Source organism: Ascaphus truei, chromosome 5 (assembly GCF_040206685.1).
Source record: "Ascaphus truei isolate aAscTru1 chromosome 5, aAscTru1.hap1, whole genome shotgun sequence".
Taxonomy (NCBI): Eukaryota; Metazoa; Chordata; class Amphibia; order Anura; family Ascaphidae; genus Ascaphus; species Ascaphus truei.
The window spans coordinates 168126863-168145673 of record NC_134487.1 but is presented as its reverse complement, the minus strand read 5'-3'; the positions used below and the strand labels follow the sequence as shown (position 1 = coordinate 168145673).

Below are 18811 nucleotides of genomic sequence, written 5' to 3'. Positions count from 1 at the left end.
CTCTTGGAGTTTAATGGGTTACCAATCCATGGATTAGAAGGTCCTTTTCTTTTTTCTTTTATTCCTGCGCTGCTGCTTTGAAGAATATATATTATCTATGTCTATCTATAATATATATATATATCTTCTTTGGTCTACTTTGCTTTTTTTTGTGTCCATCTGTTCTGGTTTATAGGAGTGTATCTTTTTAACTGTTATTTTATTGATGTCTAGAAAAACAATATCCTGATCTATAAAGAAAATGTGATATCCAGTGTTTTGGATAGTTTGATTAGATGTACCATTTAAAATCATTAGTCTGTGCTGTATGGTATATACTACTCTCATTGTACCCACATGTAAGTGAGCACAACGTTCCATGTAGCTTCTATAAACTTGGACTCCGCTAAGGCTCATCTACGTTGAACTAGGTTCACTAATTAAAGAAACAAAAATATGGGGGTATACATTTTGTTTTTATCATCCCTTTTTCCATCCTGATCACATACTTTATTGTAATATGTTCCATTGTTTACTAATTAGCGTATTATTCTAAAAAGTTTTATTTGTGAGGACCCTCTTGTGATTTTTCAGCGGAAAAATACTTTGATAGCGTAACGCTATATTTAGTGCAATGCTTGAAATGCTGCTTTACAAAAGAGGGACTCTTTCTACATTTCTGCAGGTCCCTTGTAAACCTTTCTAAGTGATAGTAAGTCCCTGTAAAAATAAATAAATCAAAACCTGCTTCTTGGGATAGAAAGAATTACATAGCAGGCAGCATATGATGAAGCTTTCGTTCTGGACTGCGGTCACTGCCCTCACTTGGGACAGATGGCCAATAAGCAGCGAGGATGAGACCAGCAGGGGATTTTGGGAGAAGAAATAACAAAAATAGGCATCTATTCATGAAAGTCTCCCAGTGGCAAAACAGGAGCAAAGAAATTGCACCAGATTAATCATATGAAGTAGATTCCATAGCTTTTAATGAGGTTTCTTATCTTTGCTAAATCTAATATTCTGTTTAGCAGCAGGGAGACTTTGATAAATAGACCCCACGAGTCTCCCTGATATGGTAAGCAATCCTTAAAATAAAATGATTTATAAAACCGCAGCAGAGTTATATTTTTCTTATGATGTGTTCATCGCAAATTTGGTTTTGGATGGATTTGCACTATCAAATCATGAAACACAACTTGGTGAAGAAGGTATTTATGTCCTTAAGCAAATGCAACTTTACCAGAGACCAACACTTCTACCTATGCTACCCAGAAGGCCCAGCAACGCATTGCCACATGTTTGTTCATGTTCACAGAGCAATGCGTTTATGGACTCTCTGGTCACAAAGTGGTTAACATGACATTAAACAGGAACATTTGTGCTCACTTCCATGTTAACTTAACATGGACATCCTACTTCGTTTTTAGCTTTTCCTTTACTTAATTTCTTCTTCCTGCAGGACGTGTGCTGCTTTACTAACTTTGTTCTTTTTTTACATGTGTATTTTCCGTTTCAACATGTAGGTCTCTCTCAGCTTTGCAGCCCCAGGCGGGCATTCTCTGAGCAGGGCCCGCTGCGCCTGATCCGGAGTGCCTCTTTCTTTGCAGGTTTGCTGTGTGGGGGTTTAGTGTAGTGAATGCGTCCAGTTGCATGTTCAACTGCGGGCTCGGCTGTGGAAATAAGGACAGCAACATCATAGTTCTACAAAGACTCAAAATGAGTGATATATATATGAGGATGTGGAATAAATCACAAAAGGTAGAGGCTCATTAAAGTATCTGAAACCACCTGCCTAAAAGGAGGGGTTTTCTGAAGAGCAAAACTAATTGGAATTGAACAAAGCAGATCTAGACACAGCAAGCTTGATACATCTGTATTTCTACAGAACTAAAATGTTAGAAGAGATCAATGGTAATATCATATTGTTGAGGAAGATTAGACTGGATCTTTCACACAGTCAGCTGCTAGGGAATAGCTACGCATAAGCAACAACTGGAACGCGCGCAGGAAAAAGTGCTAAAGCAGCCATCGGTACCACTTGATTAAATGTTGTTTCATTAACCTTTTGGAAAATGACACATTTTATCAAACAGTTTGATACTCTGCACTGATTTCTTGATATCTCTGCTATTTTGCTTGAATGTGGCGATATGGGCTATTAATTATTGGCCCCATAAATTTGTCTGCTCTTCCTTCCTGTAGAAGTAATGAGACGTGTAATCAAATGCATATTATGAAGTATAAAGTATACAGAGCATTAATCAATTATTCACGTTCTTTGATATTACAAGGAAAGGCTAGTTCAGCATAACTGTGCATTGACGTGCGCAAAAATGTGTTTCGCTGCACTGCACCTTGTTCTGCTTTAAGTTACGTAACATGCTAGTTACTTACAAATACTGCCGATTCGCTAAACAAGGTGATTTATGCCAGCTTAGAACTGGTGGGTTTTTTAGAAAATCATAAAAGGGAAAAGAGTGATGCCGAGAGGTGTACAGTTTGACAAATCTCATGATAATCAGTTTGTCATGTAAGTCCTCCCATTTGACACGTGGGGCAAAAAAAACAAATAGGGCCCCCATTGGAGCAAAATGAAAATAACGCCTTAGTACTGTACATACGCTCCACCGTCTTCAATACTACTGTATTTAGGCCAGCAGTGTGCAACAGGCTGGTCCAGTCAGACATCAACCATCATTTAGTTACTTCTATGGGGAAAATGACCTTATTTCCAGGGCTGAGCACCAGTTTTCCCAACACAAAATTGCATGCATTCTATCATTAGAAGACTGTAGATACTCGTGATTCATTCACAAGCAGACGACCTGTCTATTTAGATGTTTGAAAGCCCTGCTGAACAAGATGGTTTTTTTTGTTTGTTTGTTTTTAATCAAATAAAAGATCAGAATTCTCCACCGTGTATTTTTCACCTTCTCCCTTCTTCCTAATAAGTCTGGCAGCATGCTTGTATAATATATATATATATATATATATTATACAAGGTGTGTCTGTAATAAGACTCCCTGGCACCACAGTTGAAGAAGCAAAGGGGGTTCCATGCTTCTGAATAGGAGCCCCCGCCACGTTAATCCTTCGGTGCCATGATCGCGGGTGACAGTGGCACTGGGGACAGTAAGATTAGCGACATCTGTATATACACATACTGTATATATCATCCAATTACTGTTTTTTCTTCAGAAATATTCAACGATCCTATACATTTTATTGAAGTTAAAATAGTGCTACATATTGTACAATGAATGACCAGATGGTATTGGGTATAACTAGATTTTCCGCTCTTAATTTTTTTGATGGGGGTATGTTAAGAAAAGGCATTCTCTTCCTATTTCTCAGAATAAACTTTTGCAACAATAAGTATAAGGAGCTTTGCTGCTTGTTTAAAAATCTATAGCCCTTCTGCATTCAACCGCTGATTTTCACATTCACTTTGGTCTAAGTTGGAGGTTGCTCCCACACAACTCTAGGCTACCGCAGCATTCATGTGACTGTTGATGATTATGCTGATGCTGGTCTCACGAGTGCTGCTGGAACTTGGTGCTTGTTGTGAGGAACTGAAAGGCTTGTTCAGCTGAGGTGCAGCTTTTGGTGGTAGGTTTGCATGGCAAATCTGATGCTTGAATCCCGGTGCTACTTTAGTGGTTTTATCAATTTGCTGTAAATCATGGATCTCAAGTAGCGAAGGGGTTGGAGAGAATAAATGAATGGATGTGACTCTGATTGCTTTGTTCACTTGCACTAGGAAAGCTCATTCGTTTTCCTTTTTTTTTGTCTTTCAGTCCATAGCAATCCGATGGACATGCCTGGCCGGGGATTTAACGATGACCGAGACAGTGGCATAGCAAGATCTGGTAAGCTTACTTGATGCATACAGTACATCAGATTTGTAAGCTGTCATTGGCTATTAGTTTTCTTACCAATTGAATCCTGGATGTTAAGGAAAATCGTTGATCAATTAGAAAATAAAATGTGTTACTGTCATTGTTGGTATCTGTACCATAATTTGAGACGTAGAAGCGGAACATTTCTCCATGGGAGCAGTTATTTTCCAATTTGTTATCCTTGCATGTATTGATAAAGTTCATGTAACATGATTTGGTGATTTGATTTGGCTTTGGGTGGTCAATTAATCCTTTATAAACCCCATCATGTAGAAGAGACCTTACAGGTTTAAGTTAAAGAGGGAAATGTACCCTTTCAAATGGCAGAGTAATCCTATGATGTGTGTTCTTCTCTACAGTAGACCTGGGGGGATGTGTCATTGTGGTTTTAATTGGCTTTATTCATGCTGTTAAACATATATGCATGGGCAACCACAGCCAATTAGAGGCCTAAACCTATGAAGGATGTATACATTGTTCCTACCGATCATACTTTAAGCTGCATCTCTAATTGATCCACCTTTCTCTTCCTTGCCCACAGCGTCTCTCAGCAGCCTTCTCATCACTCCATTCCCTTCACCAAGCTCTTCACTCAACAGCAGCTGTGCCAGCAGCTACCAGCGGCGCTGGCGTCGTAGTCAAACCACGAGCCTGGAGAATGGAGTTTTTCCCAGATGGTGAGATTCATTTTCCAGGTGGTAGTGCTTCATACCAGGGTTGATCTGATGTGTTGCCAGGTTTAGGACCCATGGGGATAAGGTAATTGCCCAGCTTTAGCAGAATGAGATGAGAATAAAATGTGTCAAATGAGAGAACCGACGCAGGAGGAGTAAACTCGTAGGGGCAATCCTTCCAATATCTCAGCGGAACATAAGTAATTAACGATTTCTTTAAAGAACTGTACATTTATCATTATGCCAAAACTCTTGTTTCCTATTGAAGTTAATTTATACCATCCAAAATCTTCTTGCAAATGCAAATGTTTTCTGGAGTACTAAATAATGAATAGTACAAAATAATAATGAAGATTATGTAGGTGACACAAAACGTTTCTTACAAGGCGTCAACAATACATGTGTGTTTTAAAATAGAACAAATTAGAAAACCGTTAAGTGCACATGGTGTTTCAGAGTAAGTGCGTGTGGCACGCTAGCGCAGGGTTGTTCAAGGTCAGGTGTTAAGGACATACCAGATTCAGCACAAGTTGCTCAGTCTTCGAGTGAGCCACTGATCGGGTCACCTGTGCTGAAGTTGTGATATCCTGAAAACCTGACCTGTTTGGAGGGGTCTTGAGGACTGCAGTTGAGCGCCCCTGCACAAGACGTGATTTGAGCTTGATAAACCGGTTACCTCTCTTGCATAGGTCTGTAGAGGAAAGCTTTAACATGTCGGATGAAAGCTGCGGTCCCAACCTGGGAATCGTCCGGAAGAAGAAGATCGCCATTGGTGTCATATTCTCACTGTCCAAAGATGAGGAGGAAAACAACAAGTTCCACGAGTTCTTCTTTTCTCACTTCCCACTTTTCGAGAGTCACATGAATAAGCTGAAAAGCGCAATAGAGCAGGTAAGCAAATCTTCAGCATGACTGTGAATCAAGACTCGCAACATTCAGTCTTTGAGAGATATGGTCTGGTCAGGTTTTTCACTTTTCTGAACATAATTAACAGCTATAAGGTATCAGGAAGACCACTTTCTTAGGGTTGTGTTGCCCTGCAAATCTGGCCTGCTGGTGGCTGCTGGGAGGCTGAACTTGGGACTCAGTTAGCAAAACAATCACCCCACATCATCCAGATGAATGGAGAATATTTATTCCATTTTCATAAGACATGACAAAAATGTGGACTTACATGAGACCTAAACATTTTTTTTTCACTCTTAGCTGTGGAAGCAATGATTTTCCAGGTCCGGTAGGCCTCCTTCTATTATCTGCATTAATGAGATGACATGAGGAGCCAGCATCTTTAATAGTTATGATATCAATCAGTGCTAAGCATTAGAGTGTTTGAACTGCAGATAATGTATATACATTCTTAGGGCATGACTACATCAAGTGTTCACCCTACAAGTAATTACTAAACCAGCAGTTAGCTTGTATACAGTGATTTCACGTTTTGAAATGTACGTTTACTTTCCTAACGTTTAGACAAACTTTGGTTCTGCTGGATGAGCACTTCATCTTTTGACTTTGGCATTAAAATGGCAATCTTTTTCACAGCACTATTTTGTTTTTGGTGAAATTTGGCCAGTAATCTACTTAAATATTTCTGGCATATTTTGGTGAATATCCTCTTGCAAGGGGTTCTGATTTGGTCAATGTTTTATTCTTTTTATTTATTTTTCAAGGCCATGAAGATGAGCCGTAGATCAGCTGACGCCAGCCAGAGGAGTTTAGCGTACAACAAAATTGTTGATGCTCTAAATGACTTTAGGTGAGTAATGTGCCTTTTTTATTTATTTATTTTACCTTGCTTGACTTATTCTAAACTTTAATACTGTATACTTATCCAAATAGTAACATGCGTTTCATTGGAATGGGATAACTGTTAACTTTTTTCTATTTGTTTGTAGTATCGTGTTGTTTTGATGCTACTGTCTTCCGTCTACAGTATTGTGTTGCAGAATATGTTAACATAGTGGTGCACAAAGTGGGGGCGTGCCCCACAGGGGGGGCAGCGAGATCTTTCTGGGGGGGCGCGGGTGGTTGCTCTTCCCCGAGGCATTTCAATTAAATGCTGGGGGATCGTGTGAGGCCTCTGCAATGCTATGCTTACCTTGACTCTGTCGACGTCACTCGTGTCCATGGCAACGCGGCGTCAAATGACGTGGCATCATGATGCTGCGGGTGACGTCAGATGACCACGCAGCGTCAAGGGAGGGGGCGCGAATACCAGCGGAGGAACGGCAGGGGGGCGCAGCAGCAAAAGTTTGCGCTCCCCTGTGTTAACATATACCCGAAAGCTGCATGTTACAGCAGCAATGTAATAACATGAAACAGACCATACATGTAATCGCTCGAAGCCGAAGTGGAGTTGCTTTTTCTTTTGGACTCTGACCGGAGTGCTACTGGTCATCCGGGATCGCGATCGTGTGAATGCTTGGGGTAGTGATCACGTGGTCGGTGGCAGGCTCCCAATAGCGTGATTGGAAGCGGAGGCGGCTCCAGTTCCAATCTGACTGTATGCGCTGATTGAGCGGGGAAACGGGATCTCCCCTTCGAAAATGTTCAACAATCGTATCCTGTACATCATAAGGACAACCTCTAAAGGGTTAAAAGGGCAATGTAGCCAGGTGGGTATTTTTAGCACATTCTGTTCGTGGAGACTACATGGAGTCCTAGACTGGTCTCCTTTATAAAGTCTATCTTCATTGTATAATATTCTTTAAAATAAAATACCATGGCCCCTCTATTCCTCAAGGTGTTTGTTAGCTTTGAACACGCTGGGGCTTGTAAGAAGAGTCTAATGCGTTCTTAACAGTGACAGAAGGAGTGAAGTGGGCGATGTTCTTCAATGCCAGGTTACTAGCGTCTCTCTGGGAGTCAGAGAGGCCCTTTAAGGCCCTTTTCTCTTTTGAAGGCAACAAGATATCAGCGTTTGGCCAAGTCATGGGATACAGTAATTTGCAGTGTTAGTCACATTTTTAAGAACATGTGATATTAAATCAATTGTTTTTTTTTCCCCTTCAGTCAGACCAGCTGTTGCTTTTGACTTTTTTATGCTGAATGCAAAGTTGATTTAAAAAAAAAAATCTCTTTTTCAACTGCGTTCGGGCATTGAAAATCAGAAATCACATTTACTTTTTTCCTCTTAGACACATACTTCATTGTCAGTAGTAATAATAAAAATAAATAACTATTTCAGTCACATATTCTTTGTCCGTAATTGATAAAATCATTTTTGTGGGGCCTGTAAAATATGGAACTCCTCATTAAAGGTCTAAGAAATGCATTGTAACTCAGCTAGAATCAACGCATATATTGCTTTATTATGATATGATGCTTTAATGTGCTTTGAATTTACATAACATACTAAAAGCATTATCTGCACTACATTTTATGCTATGGTTTTTTTAGTTACCATTTTTCTTCTTTTTTTTTTTACTCAAAACTTAGTGAAGATATTTTAAATGATAAAATACGCATTCAAAATGTTACCCAAGTTGTTACATACTGTAGTGCCCACGGTTATTCTAACACAAACCAGTGGCAATCGCCAAAAAGACCCAGGTACATGCTGGATACATGCATTAAACTAGACCCTGCATTTCTGCATTGATTAATGGCCCATCAGATTAACAGCGGGGATCCCTGGTAGTCCCATTCAAACTGAATGGGACTGCCAGGTACCCCTGCTGTGTTAATCCGATGGGTCATTAGTCAATGCAGAAATGCCTTAAACTTGCCTTAAACTAGCCAGGTTACACCCAGCATGTAACCGAGCTAGTTTAAGGCATGCTTTAGAATACTCGTGGTCTCGTCTGTACCTTGCTACTGTACTTTCACTTTATTGTATGCCTGATGCATGTTGGTAAATGGGATTTGAGTGTCAGAGTCTGCAAAAAAGGTGCCTTAACTCCTTTAGTGTGGTGTATCTCTTTGGTTAGAGATTATTTTAAGGTATTTAAGATTGAAAGGACCAGTATCTATTTCAGAAGAGGATTTTCTAACGTTCAATAGTCCGAACCAGAAGGAAAGACCTTCCCCACTGGTCTCTGTTCATGTCTGAAAGGGAACAGAAGATATAAGAGGCCGGTAGTACTGTCTGCAGCTACAATAGCGAGAAAGTTTTTGTGTGTATGTTTACACATATACATGCTGTATACATATATATTTACATATTTACATACAGACAGTGGCGAGAAAATGTTTCCATAACATAATTTCCATTGTTTTTCCATGATAACCTACTTGAATCAAAACTAGTCTTTTCTTAAATATCCAATAGGATTTATATTAACAAATTTCATGTCTTTTGAAACAAAATGATGTATGAATTAGACAAAAAATGCGTATTTAAAAGTCACGGTATGATCAAATCCTTTTTCATGAGCTATATTAAAGGGGGAAAGTAGAATCAGGTGTTTAAATAATTAGGTAGATCTGCAGAGGTGAGTTTAGGAGACTTCACCTTATATAAAGATCAGAAACTTTGAGTTCTGTTTCCACACACCTGTATGGTGAAAACCAGTCATGCCATGATAAAAAGAAATCTCGGAGGACCTCACAAAAGCAGTTATTGATGCTCATCAGTTTAGAAAGGGTAACAAAATTATTTCTAAGGATTTGGGGCTCCATCAATCCCCGCTGTCAGACAGACAAATGGAGAAAGTTCAAGACCACAGTCACTCTACCCAGGAGTGGTCGTCCTACCAAAATCTCTCCAAGAACAAACTGGCAAATCATCCAGGAAGTCACAAAGAACCAAAGATTGACATCCAAATATCTCAGGCCATGTTCATGACTCAATTATCAGAAAAAGACTGAACAAGAATGGTGTTCATGGAAGGATAGCCAGGAGGAAGCCACTGCTCTCTTAAAAGAACATTGCTGCCTGTGTGAAGTTAGCCAAAGAGTACATCGAGGATGCACAAGACTTCTGGAATAATGTTCTCTGGACAGACTAGTCAACGGTAGATCTTTTTGGACTCGGTGAGAAACGTTATGTTTGGCGAAAACTAAACACTGCTTTTGAACAGAAGAACCTCATCCCAACCGTCAAGCATGGCGGTGGGAATGTGATGGCTTTGGGCTGCTTTCCTGCCTCAAGACCTGGACGGCTTACCATCATTGACACAACAATGAATTCTGCATTGTATCAGAAGATTCTAGAGGAGGATGCCAGGCCATCCATTCGTGAGCTGAAGCTGAACTGAAAGTGGGTCATGCAACAAGACTGATCCTAAACATATAAGCAGATCTACCAAAGAATGGCTGCAGAAGAAGTTTTAGAATGACTTAATCAAACTGTGACGTAAATCCCATTGAAATGTTGCTGGAGGAACTGAAGCCAGCTGTCCATGAAAGGAAGCCCTCAAATGTCACTGAGTTGAAGCAGTTCTGTAAGGAGGAATGGGCCAAAATTCCTCCAAACCTACGTGAGAGACTGACCAACATTTACAGTTAGCATATAGTTTGAAGTCATTGCTGCTCAAGGGGGTGGTTCCAGGTATTGAATCTAAAGGTCTGCGTACTTTTTCACACATGGATATTGAATGTTAAATCATTTGTGGATTAAATATTGAAAAAGTATCATATTTTTCTATCATTTGTTTGATCAGGTTATCATTATATATTTTAGGACTTCGATTAAGATCTAATAACATTTTAGGTTTGAAATGTGAAAATCCTAATGGGTTCACAAACTTTCTCGTCACTGTAGATGTTTTCTTTGGCCTACTGTATGTTGTAATTTGTATTATAGTAAAAAAAAATATTGACTGTGCATCATTATAGTTTGTTTTACTTCGTATTGAATCTTGTTAATTTCCAGGTGTTATCCCAGTTTTACAATGACGTTTTAATCTTAATAGTGCCTTTAGACTATTGTGCACAAGAGCAGAAACTTGGGCTTTTTTTTTGTACTGTTACATAGAAATAAACGTATTAATATTTAGTCGAACGAGATAATCATCCTATATTTGTATTTCTGTTGATACAGAGGTAGGCAAACAAAAAACCCCAGTGGAAAATAAATGTTTTCCTAGTAATTGCAATTTGATTTCTCACTTGATTTAACAGCCTTCCTGTTTAATTTAGCTAGTATATCCCTGTATACCTTTCTTTAAAAAAAAAGCATTTGTAACCTTTTCTTAAAGATGGTTATTGTGTGATCCATCAGTCTCCACCGGTAATAAATTCCACATTTTAAATGCCCTTACTTTAAAGAACCATTTCCTTTGAAGCAGGTGAAATCTTAGTTCCTGTAATGTCATTTGTACTGACCATGGGATGAAAAGTTCCCTCAAAACACCACCTGTTAACCATGAAAATATTTGTAAATAGTTGTCTTATATCTTCTTTGATGCCTGTTTTAGCTAGCCTTTCCTCATACCTTCCATCCCTTTTATTAATTTGGTCTCTCTTCTGCACTATTGTTGGTTCTAGGTTGATATAGCAGAAAGACATTCGGAGACTGTATAGACCAGTCTCTGAATGTCTTTCTGCTATATCAACCTGGATGGCCCTCCACCGACTCATACTTAACATGGCCAAGACAGAGCTCCTCATACTTCCTCCCAAGCCTGTCCCTACTGCCCCCTTTTACTTTACTATTTGCAGTACTATCATACATCCAGTATCACAAGCATGCTGCCTATTGATCACACTTGGCTCCTCCCTTACAAAATAAAATTGTAGCTAAAACCTGTCTTTTTTACACCCGTAACATTGCAAAGATATGCCCTTTCCTCTCTCCCTCTACTGCTAAAAATCTAATGTGGGCCCTCATTCTCTCCCGTCTCGACTATTGTAACATTCTACTGTCCGGCCTTCCTGACTCCCACCAGTCTCCTTGCAATCTATCCTAAATGCTGCTGTTAGAATAACGTTACTCTCTCCTAAATCTGTCTCCACGTATCGCCTGCTGAAATCCCTCTCCTGACTTCCAATTAAACTCTGTATCACTTACAAAATTCTCCTCGTCACTTTTAAGGCTATACATTCTTTTGACCCTCCTGACATTGCAGCTCTAGTTTCTCGCTATACACCTGCCCGACTCTTGCATTCTGGTCAAGGACGTCTTTTGTCTAGCTCTTTTATATCTGAAGCCCTCTTCCGCCTAAAACTTTTCAAACTCGCTGCCTCACGCGTAGTATGTGAAAAAATAACCTGGCGCTTATATACGTGACTTCAAATCTAAATAGTGCAACTCTAACCCAATAAGTGAACAACCTCTATGTTCATGTGGAATATATAGTGAGAAAAAAAAGAGGGGAACGCAGGGTGTTTGAATAATAAGTGCTGTGTACAGTGATTAAATAAATAAATAGATTTTATAACCATAGGCACAGTAATTTTCTTTATAGATTCAATTCTTCCTTGTAAATAATGGGGGCAGGGATCTTCCTTCAGTGACTCATAGGGTAGGAGAAAAGAGAAAACATGCAATGGTACAGATAGTACTAGAGAATTTATGTTGTCAGTGGATATTACAGCAATCGCACTCAAATTTTTTACAAATTCTATGCACGTTGTACAGGGGTCTTTGGGGATTTCGTAGGGTAGGTCCTGCATTCAGTCTGCGGTGGTGAGATTCCTCTCTCCCTCCTCGGGGGTCCAGTGAACACCGGAGAGCAAAGGCGCTCTCACCCGGCGCTCACTTCTTTGTTGTGACGTCACGAGGTCTCGCGAGATTTCGATCATCTCGGGCTGGAACGGCTATACGGACCTCCATCTGTCACCCTCTACCCTGTATGATGTTCTGGGCTACCCTACGAGATCCCCAAAGACCCCAGTACAACGTCCATAGAATTTTAAAACAATGTGAGTGTGGTTGCGGTAATATCCATTGATGACATCAATTCTCTAGTACTATCTGTACCATTTGTTTTTTTTTCTCTTTTCTCCTACCCTATGAGCCACTGAAGGAAGATCCCTGCCCCCTTTTTTACAAGGAAGAATTGAATCTATAAAGACAATTATAGTGCCTATGGTTATAATATCTATTTATTTATCACTATACAAACCACTTATTATTCATACACCCTGCGCTCCCCTCTTTTTTTTTCTCACTGCCTCTCACCTCTATAATGTCTTTCCTCTCATTATCCAACTGGCACCCTCTCTCTCCACCTTTAAGACTTCTCTAAAAACACACCTGATTAACGAAGCATATGGGTAGCTTCGCTGGCGGGTACTATACGTCTCGGATGCACTGACCTTGAGCCCTTGCAGATGCACTTACCAGAACACCCTGCTACTGCCTCAGGAAATTCTCCCTAATGACCATGTAGATGGTAAGCTCTTCTTGGCAAGGACTCCCTTTCTTAATCTTACTGTCATGTCTGAAGCGCTTATTCCCATTATGAGTTATATTTTTACATTGTGTATTACTGCTGTGAAGCGCGATGTACCTGGTGCTTCTTTATATAAATAAAGATAATACATACATACATACAATGTCTCTTTTTTTTTTATGCAGCGGTGCCCAAAACTGTACTCCAGATTCAAGGTGTGGTCTTGCTAAGCCTGCTCTCTAACAAGCGCTCCTAAAGCCTTCTCTATGAAGGATTGACTTAATTTTGCCCCATTTAGTTTGCACTGTATGTTGCATGATTATTCTTGCTTGCCAAAAGTAGAACCTTATGTTGATCTGTATTAACCCTCATAGGCTTCTAGTTTATCTGTAGAGAAATTACATCCTACTCGCTCTTCTTTTACACAATTTAGTGACCTCAGCAAGGATGGAGACTTTGCTGTCTCTGCCAACCTCAAGGTTATTGATAAACTAGCTAAAAAGAAGCGACCACAGTACCGAACCTTGAGGTACTCCACTCACAACTTTGGCCTAAATTGAAAAGGTTCCATTTATGACAACTCTGTGCTGCTTATCTTTCAACCAGTTTTCAATCCAGGTGCAAATATTTTCTTTCACCCAGACCAATTGCGTTTGTTAAAGCAGCAATCCGCACTGATCTTCATTGTATTTATTTATTTTTGTAACGATCAGGACATGACCAGGAGGCATGAACATTATGGGGCTTATCTGTGTTTGGCTTCCCCAATTAAGTAGATGAGGAATTTTGTCCAAAAACAGCCACTTCTGCATATAGAATAAGCCCCTCTACAAGTTAAACTCATACAAGTTTTTTTTTTGGGAGTGGGGGGGGGAGTGATTGCGCCTTTAAGAAAATAGCAATCACATAACCCTGGAGCCAGATAATTTATGGCACTTTTCACCCCTAGACAGTAAGGTACTCAAAGGGTTACATTTGTCACCAATGGATATATCGTTTCTTGCTTTGTTAGAAAGGGAAGGCGAAAACCGTTATATGTTATAAAACCATCTAACCATTTGTGCCATGATTGTCCATCACCGATAGTACTCATTGGTAGCATCGGAGTTATACAGTTGAGGAGATGTGGTGTTCGTGACTCTGTATAGTCTATTTTTTCCTTTTTGGAACAATAAAAGCCTGTCAGTTTGTAAGACAGCCATCTGGAAAGCAGACGTGACAAAAGTTAGTTCAGACACCACCTCAGTCTTTCCCAGATATTTGCAGGAAGTAGAAATAGCCGTGTTAGTCCAGTTGCGATAGTGCAAAATAAATGAGCACTTCAGTATTAGGTGACAGCTTTTTTGTTTGGACTAACAATTGATATCATAAGACAAGCTTTCGAGAAATTCTACGCTTAAAATATCCACACACAAAAACAAACAAGACATGTTTAAGTATGATCTGTAGACTGTAGCTGTATATGTTTTTTTATTGATATTTTTTTTTTTTACACACTATTTAATGAAGCAGAGACATTTACAGATCGCCTATCTGAAGAATCGTCCTTTGAAAATATGAGAACCAAGTCTGGCCATACAACACTCGCTTAGCAGGTGCACAAATTCCACCGCTTAAATTTACAGTCGGATGTGTTGGCAAGCGCAAGGCTTCGGGTCATGTTTCCTATAATCCCTCTCTAAATTTAAAGCAGTTTCATTTATGAACCGTCTCAAGAAAAGAGTGGTCTCATGCTAACTTTTGGCTGGCTAGCTTCAGTAAGGTCAAGGGCATTTGACCTTGGTGTCATAACTTACAGGAGATTTCCTTAACAGGCGTTAGGTGAACCGCCCGCATTCTGGGGCATATTCCACTTCAGCAGTAATCCTGCCATGTGGTGTTTATCAGGAATAGTGTTATATTGCTCACGAGGTGTATGAATGCAGGCAGATCCTTTTTTAACTACCTGGAAAATAACTGTGCATTCTAAAGCAGCCAGTAAACTAGAGTGCCCTGCAGGAGTGGATGGGATAGGAATACTTTGTTCATAGTGAGTGAAAATGATCTGAAAGCTCTCCTCTGGATATCTTGCAGAGCTCAAGACCATAATTTCCGAGGTAGTAGAGCAATATCTACTGCAGTACTTACAACAAATGCTAGAATGTTGCTAGAGTAGAAGAAGACCGTAAATAATTAAATCACCAATGGGTCATATTACACGGTGGGTGCTCATGTGCAGGGGTTGACAAAAATAAAATACTTAGGAGCCAGCCATGGATTTTTGGAACCAGCATCTGATACACAGACACTCGCACTCACTCTATCTCACACACGCAGGCACTCCTCCCCCTCCCCCTGCCACAGTGCGAATTGAGAGAGAGCAGGGGCGCGCAGAGTACAGGAGAGCTCCAACTAGCTCCTATCCAGTCTGACTAGCTCTGACTATCTCCTCCTCCAGCTTTCTGATAAGGCCTCAACCCCCTCATCACTGAGTGACACAGCGGTGATTTAACCTATAAATCACTGTCGCTACTGTTCCCAGCACGCCAGATCCTGCTTTGATGTAATTTGGGAGTGCTGCTGCCCATGCAGCGGGGATTGACAAGTCGGTCATCCCTGCGCAGAGCACAGGCGCCGGGGGGGAGGGGGGGATTTTAGGCAACGAATTGCCTGGAATGTTTTAATCCAGGGGAGCGCAAACTTTTTTTTAGCTGCGCCCCCCTACCGTTTTTCCACTGGTGCTCGCGCCCTCTCGCTTACCTTGATGCGGCGTCAAATGATGCCGCGGGTCATGTGACGTTGTCACGTGACCCGCGCGTCATTTGATGCGTGTGACGTCACATGGCCCCGCGGCGTCCTTTCCCGCCGCGTTGCCATGGATATGAGTGACGCCGGCAGAGTCAAGGTAAGTATAGCGTTGCAGAGGCCTCACGCGATCCCCTGGCATTTAATTTAAATGCCTCGGGGAAGAGCGCGGGGCCTCTGCAACCGCCCGGCCGCCCCCCAGAAAGATCTCCCGCGCCCCCCACTTTGCGCACCGCTGTTTTATTCCATGCCCATATGTCTAGTATTTTACTAAAGTACAATTACAATAATGTAACCCTTTCGTTGGTGGAGCACTGGGTCAAAGTGTGAGTTGCCACAAGCTTGGTTCTTAATGTCAAATCAACTTTCATTTTCTGCAAATAAGCATGCTAATGGTGAACATTACATTGTGCCTTCCACTTCCTCAAACAACTTCTCTGCAGAGGAAATATTTTGTAACCCCTAAGCTGCCAATGGTGCCCGCAACACAAGATTAAGGTAGCCAGGACTTCTTTAGAAACAACATTTAAAAGATCTGCTTTTTGACTGTTCTGGTTGAAATAAACCTAATTGGAAGATGATTATCAATTTACTTTGCTCAATCCCAGTGATGAGGTAGTACGATTTTGTTCATGCACCATCTAAGAGGGGACAAGGATAAAGTAATCAGTTGTATACTAAGATAAGGGCAGTAAACCACTCCTTTCCAGCAGGTTACAATGATTATAAAAATTGTCAGGTGTTTCAAAAAACAGTTTAAAATGACATGCCTGATTTCTGACATCAGTCACCGATTTTAAACTTTATTAAACACATCTTCACTAGTTTGGTTTGGCTCTGTCTGGACCTGCACCTGTTTTGTATGTATGTTTTTATTTATATAGCGCCAAAAGTGTACTCGGCGTTTCACAAAGAATACAGTACAGGGAATTATAATAATACAATAAGTGCAGCAAAATCAGACAATCGGAAAGGAAATCCCTGCCCCGAAGAGTTTACAATCTAAGACCTCGGCCATGTTACTTGCTTGCTGGCGGAAGCGTGCTGAGGCACGCTCTCGCGCAGCACTGAGCCCCTACAGCCGCAATTAGAGCGGCTTTAGTAGGGGCTCAACTGCGCTTCCGCGCACTTGCGTAAGCGCAGGTCTAAGGGGAATTTAAAATTCCCCCCCTTGCCGGTGCGACAGGCCGGTCACGTGAGCGGTTCGCCCAATGAGGGCGAACCAGCTCCGTGATGTCACTGGCCCGCCCCCGGCCAGTGACGCGCCCACCACCTGACGGCGCGCTGAGAGCGCGTGCGGTAAGCAACCGCAAGGCCAGGGAAAGCACTCGCTTTCCCTGAGCCTCAGCGAGCAAGCAGGGAGCATGGACTCAGCTTAAGAGTTTCGATGGGGAGCTTACAGAGACAGTAGGTGAGGGAATAAGTGCTGTGTATGGCAGTGCTTTGTCACAATTGGTGGTAGGAGTGACTGAGTGTGGGACAGTAACCATGAGTGCAGGCTATTGGGATGCTTGATTTGTGGGGCAAGTTTTAAGGTTAGTCAAATAACTTAAGGATTAACACACTTTACAGGGGAAGAGGTGGCAAGGATGCATGGGTGAAATCAGGTGTGCATGTCTGGTTTCAGGCTTAGGGGAGATCCCCAGCTGCAGGAAGGAGTAGCTAGAGGGTGTGAATAGAGGATTTGTGGGGGTGCTTTTTATTGAGGGGTAAAGAAGTTGTTGGGAGAGAGGTGTATAAATAATGGTGGAGAGAACAGAGACGTTCACAAAGGAGTAAGAAAACAGTAAACAGAAAAAGCAATAGGGAGGGCATAGTGAGATGCAGGAGGAGAGATTCCAAGTTATTGGAGGATAGGAAGAGTACACCTTTTCATAAAATCTTCAACAATAAGCAAAAAAGAAAACAGTAACATGTTTCAAAAAAGAGTGCGCGGCAGGCCCAGCGTATGGTAACACACAGTACAATACAATCATTGCCATGATATTCAGAGGCGCAGTCTCTCCTTGGCAATTTACTGTGGTAGCAATGCTTCGCTTTCTTATAAAGTCTTTATGCAATGTTTGCTGAGGAAAAAAAGCCAGTGGAGCAGGGTTGTGAGCATGTGTACATGTAGCTGCTGAGCCCTGCCCTTGGTTTCTGAGCTCGATTTCTGGTATGGAGGGTTCCCTTTATTGCAGTCACATGCCTACTGGAGAGCAGCCAGTGGAATCTGATCTCTCTTGGAGGAAACACTATCATGTGCAGATTCAGCCAGGGTTTACCAGAATAGTAAATAATGTGTCACAAGACTCATTCTATCTGTTCAGTGCAAATACATTTTAACACCTTCACAGCCACAGGACTGCAGTGCCTTTATAATAATGGCGTCTGCATTAAGAACGTTAATAACTTGCCTTTTTTGTTTTCTCATTGTTGGCAGAGCTGTGTTTTTACAGCTCATTTGTAACAGGGTTTCCAAAAGATTTTGCTGTTGCAGGAGAAAGTATTTTAAGGCTGCATTTCTTCTTCCTTTTTAGACGGGTGTTACATCAGGCAGCCTTTTTGTATTCTATCTCCAGTATGAAGGGTAGGGAGTTAAAGAGTTAATCCAAGCTGGTGAGGATTTGTTTTGCAAATTTTTTAACATTGGATTGAAGCTGGGGTTCTCTTAAGCTGAACCCCGTTCATTTCAGCTCCGGGACACCCTGCTTCGGGATATCATTTTTTCCGTAGTGGGTGCCAGATGCCGCTCTGCATGGCTAGCAGGGTTCACGTAATGGCGGCATGTCAATGCTCCAGCGCCCTGCGAGCCAATAGGAAGCCGTGACGTCATCAGATTCGGCTTCCTACTGGCCCATGGGAGCCTTAGACTTTGCCGAGATACCGACACTCTCTTTTGAGATCAGTATCTCGTGAGACAAGGGGTCCAAGGAGCTGAAATTAATGAGGCTAAGCTCTGGAGACCCGCTGCTTCAATGCTATGTCAAAAAAAAATGTATGCATGAATTGCTCCTTAAGGTGATGAAAAGTTTATGAACATTGATACTTTAGCTTCCAAGGTGGGAGTGTTTGAGCTTGAGTGAAATACTTGACTTGACCGGAGACTATTTCATGAGAAGTTGTAGACACCTAAAGCAGCAATCAGCACTTATAGCCATTTTTTTTTTCTTTTGGATTTTTCATTCATTTACATTAAGAGATTTCTTATTTCTTT

At 41.2% G+C, this 18811-nt stretch overlaps 1 protein-coding gene across 3 annotated transcripts in view; it reads left to right on the top strand.

The window, feature by feature from the left end:
- FNIP1 (folliculin interacting protein 1) overlaps positions 1 to 18811 on the top strand; it is a 127813-nt gene that overhangs the window by 73340 nt on the left and 35662 nt on the right. For 2 of the 3 annotated variants that reach the window (XM_075601191.1, XM_075601192.1), the window contains exons 7-11: positions 1503 to 1586; positions 3777 to 3848; positions 4420 to 4555; positions 5242 to 5443; positions 6223 to 6308. In XM_075601191.1, coding sequence (XP_075457306.1) covers positions 1503 to 1586; positions 3777 to 3848; positions 4420 to 4555; positions 5242 to 5443; positions 6223 to 6308 — 580 coding nt within the window. The remainder of the gene's footprint in view (positions 1 to 1502; positions 1587 to 3776; positions 3849 to 4419; positions 4556 to 5241; positions 5444 to 6222; positions 6309 to 18811) is intronic. The other variant, XM_075601193.1, reaches the window with a different exon arrangement.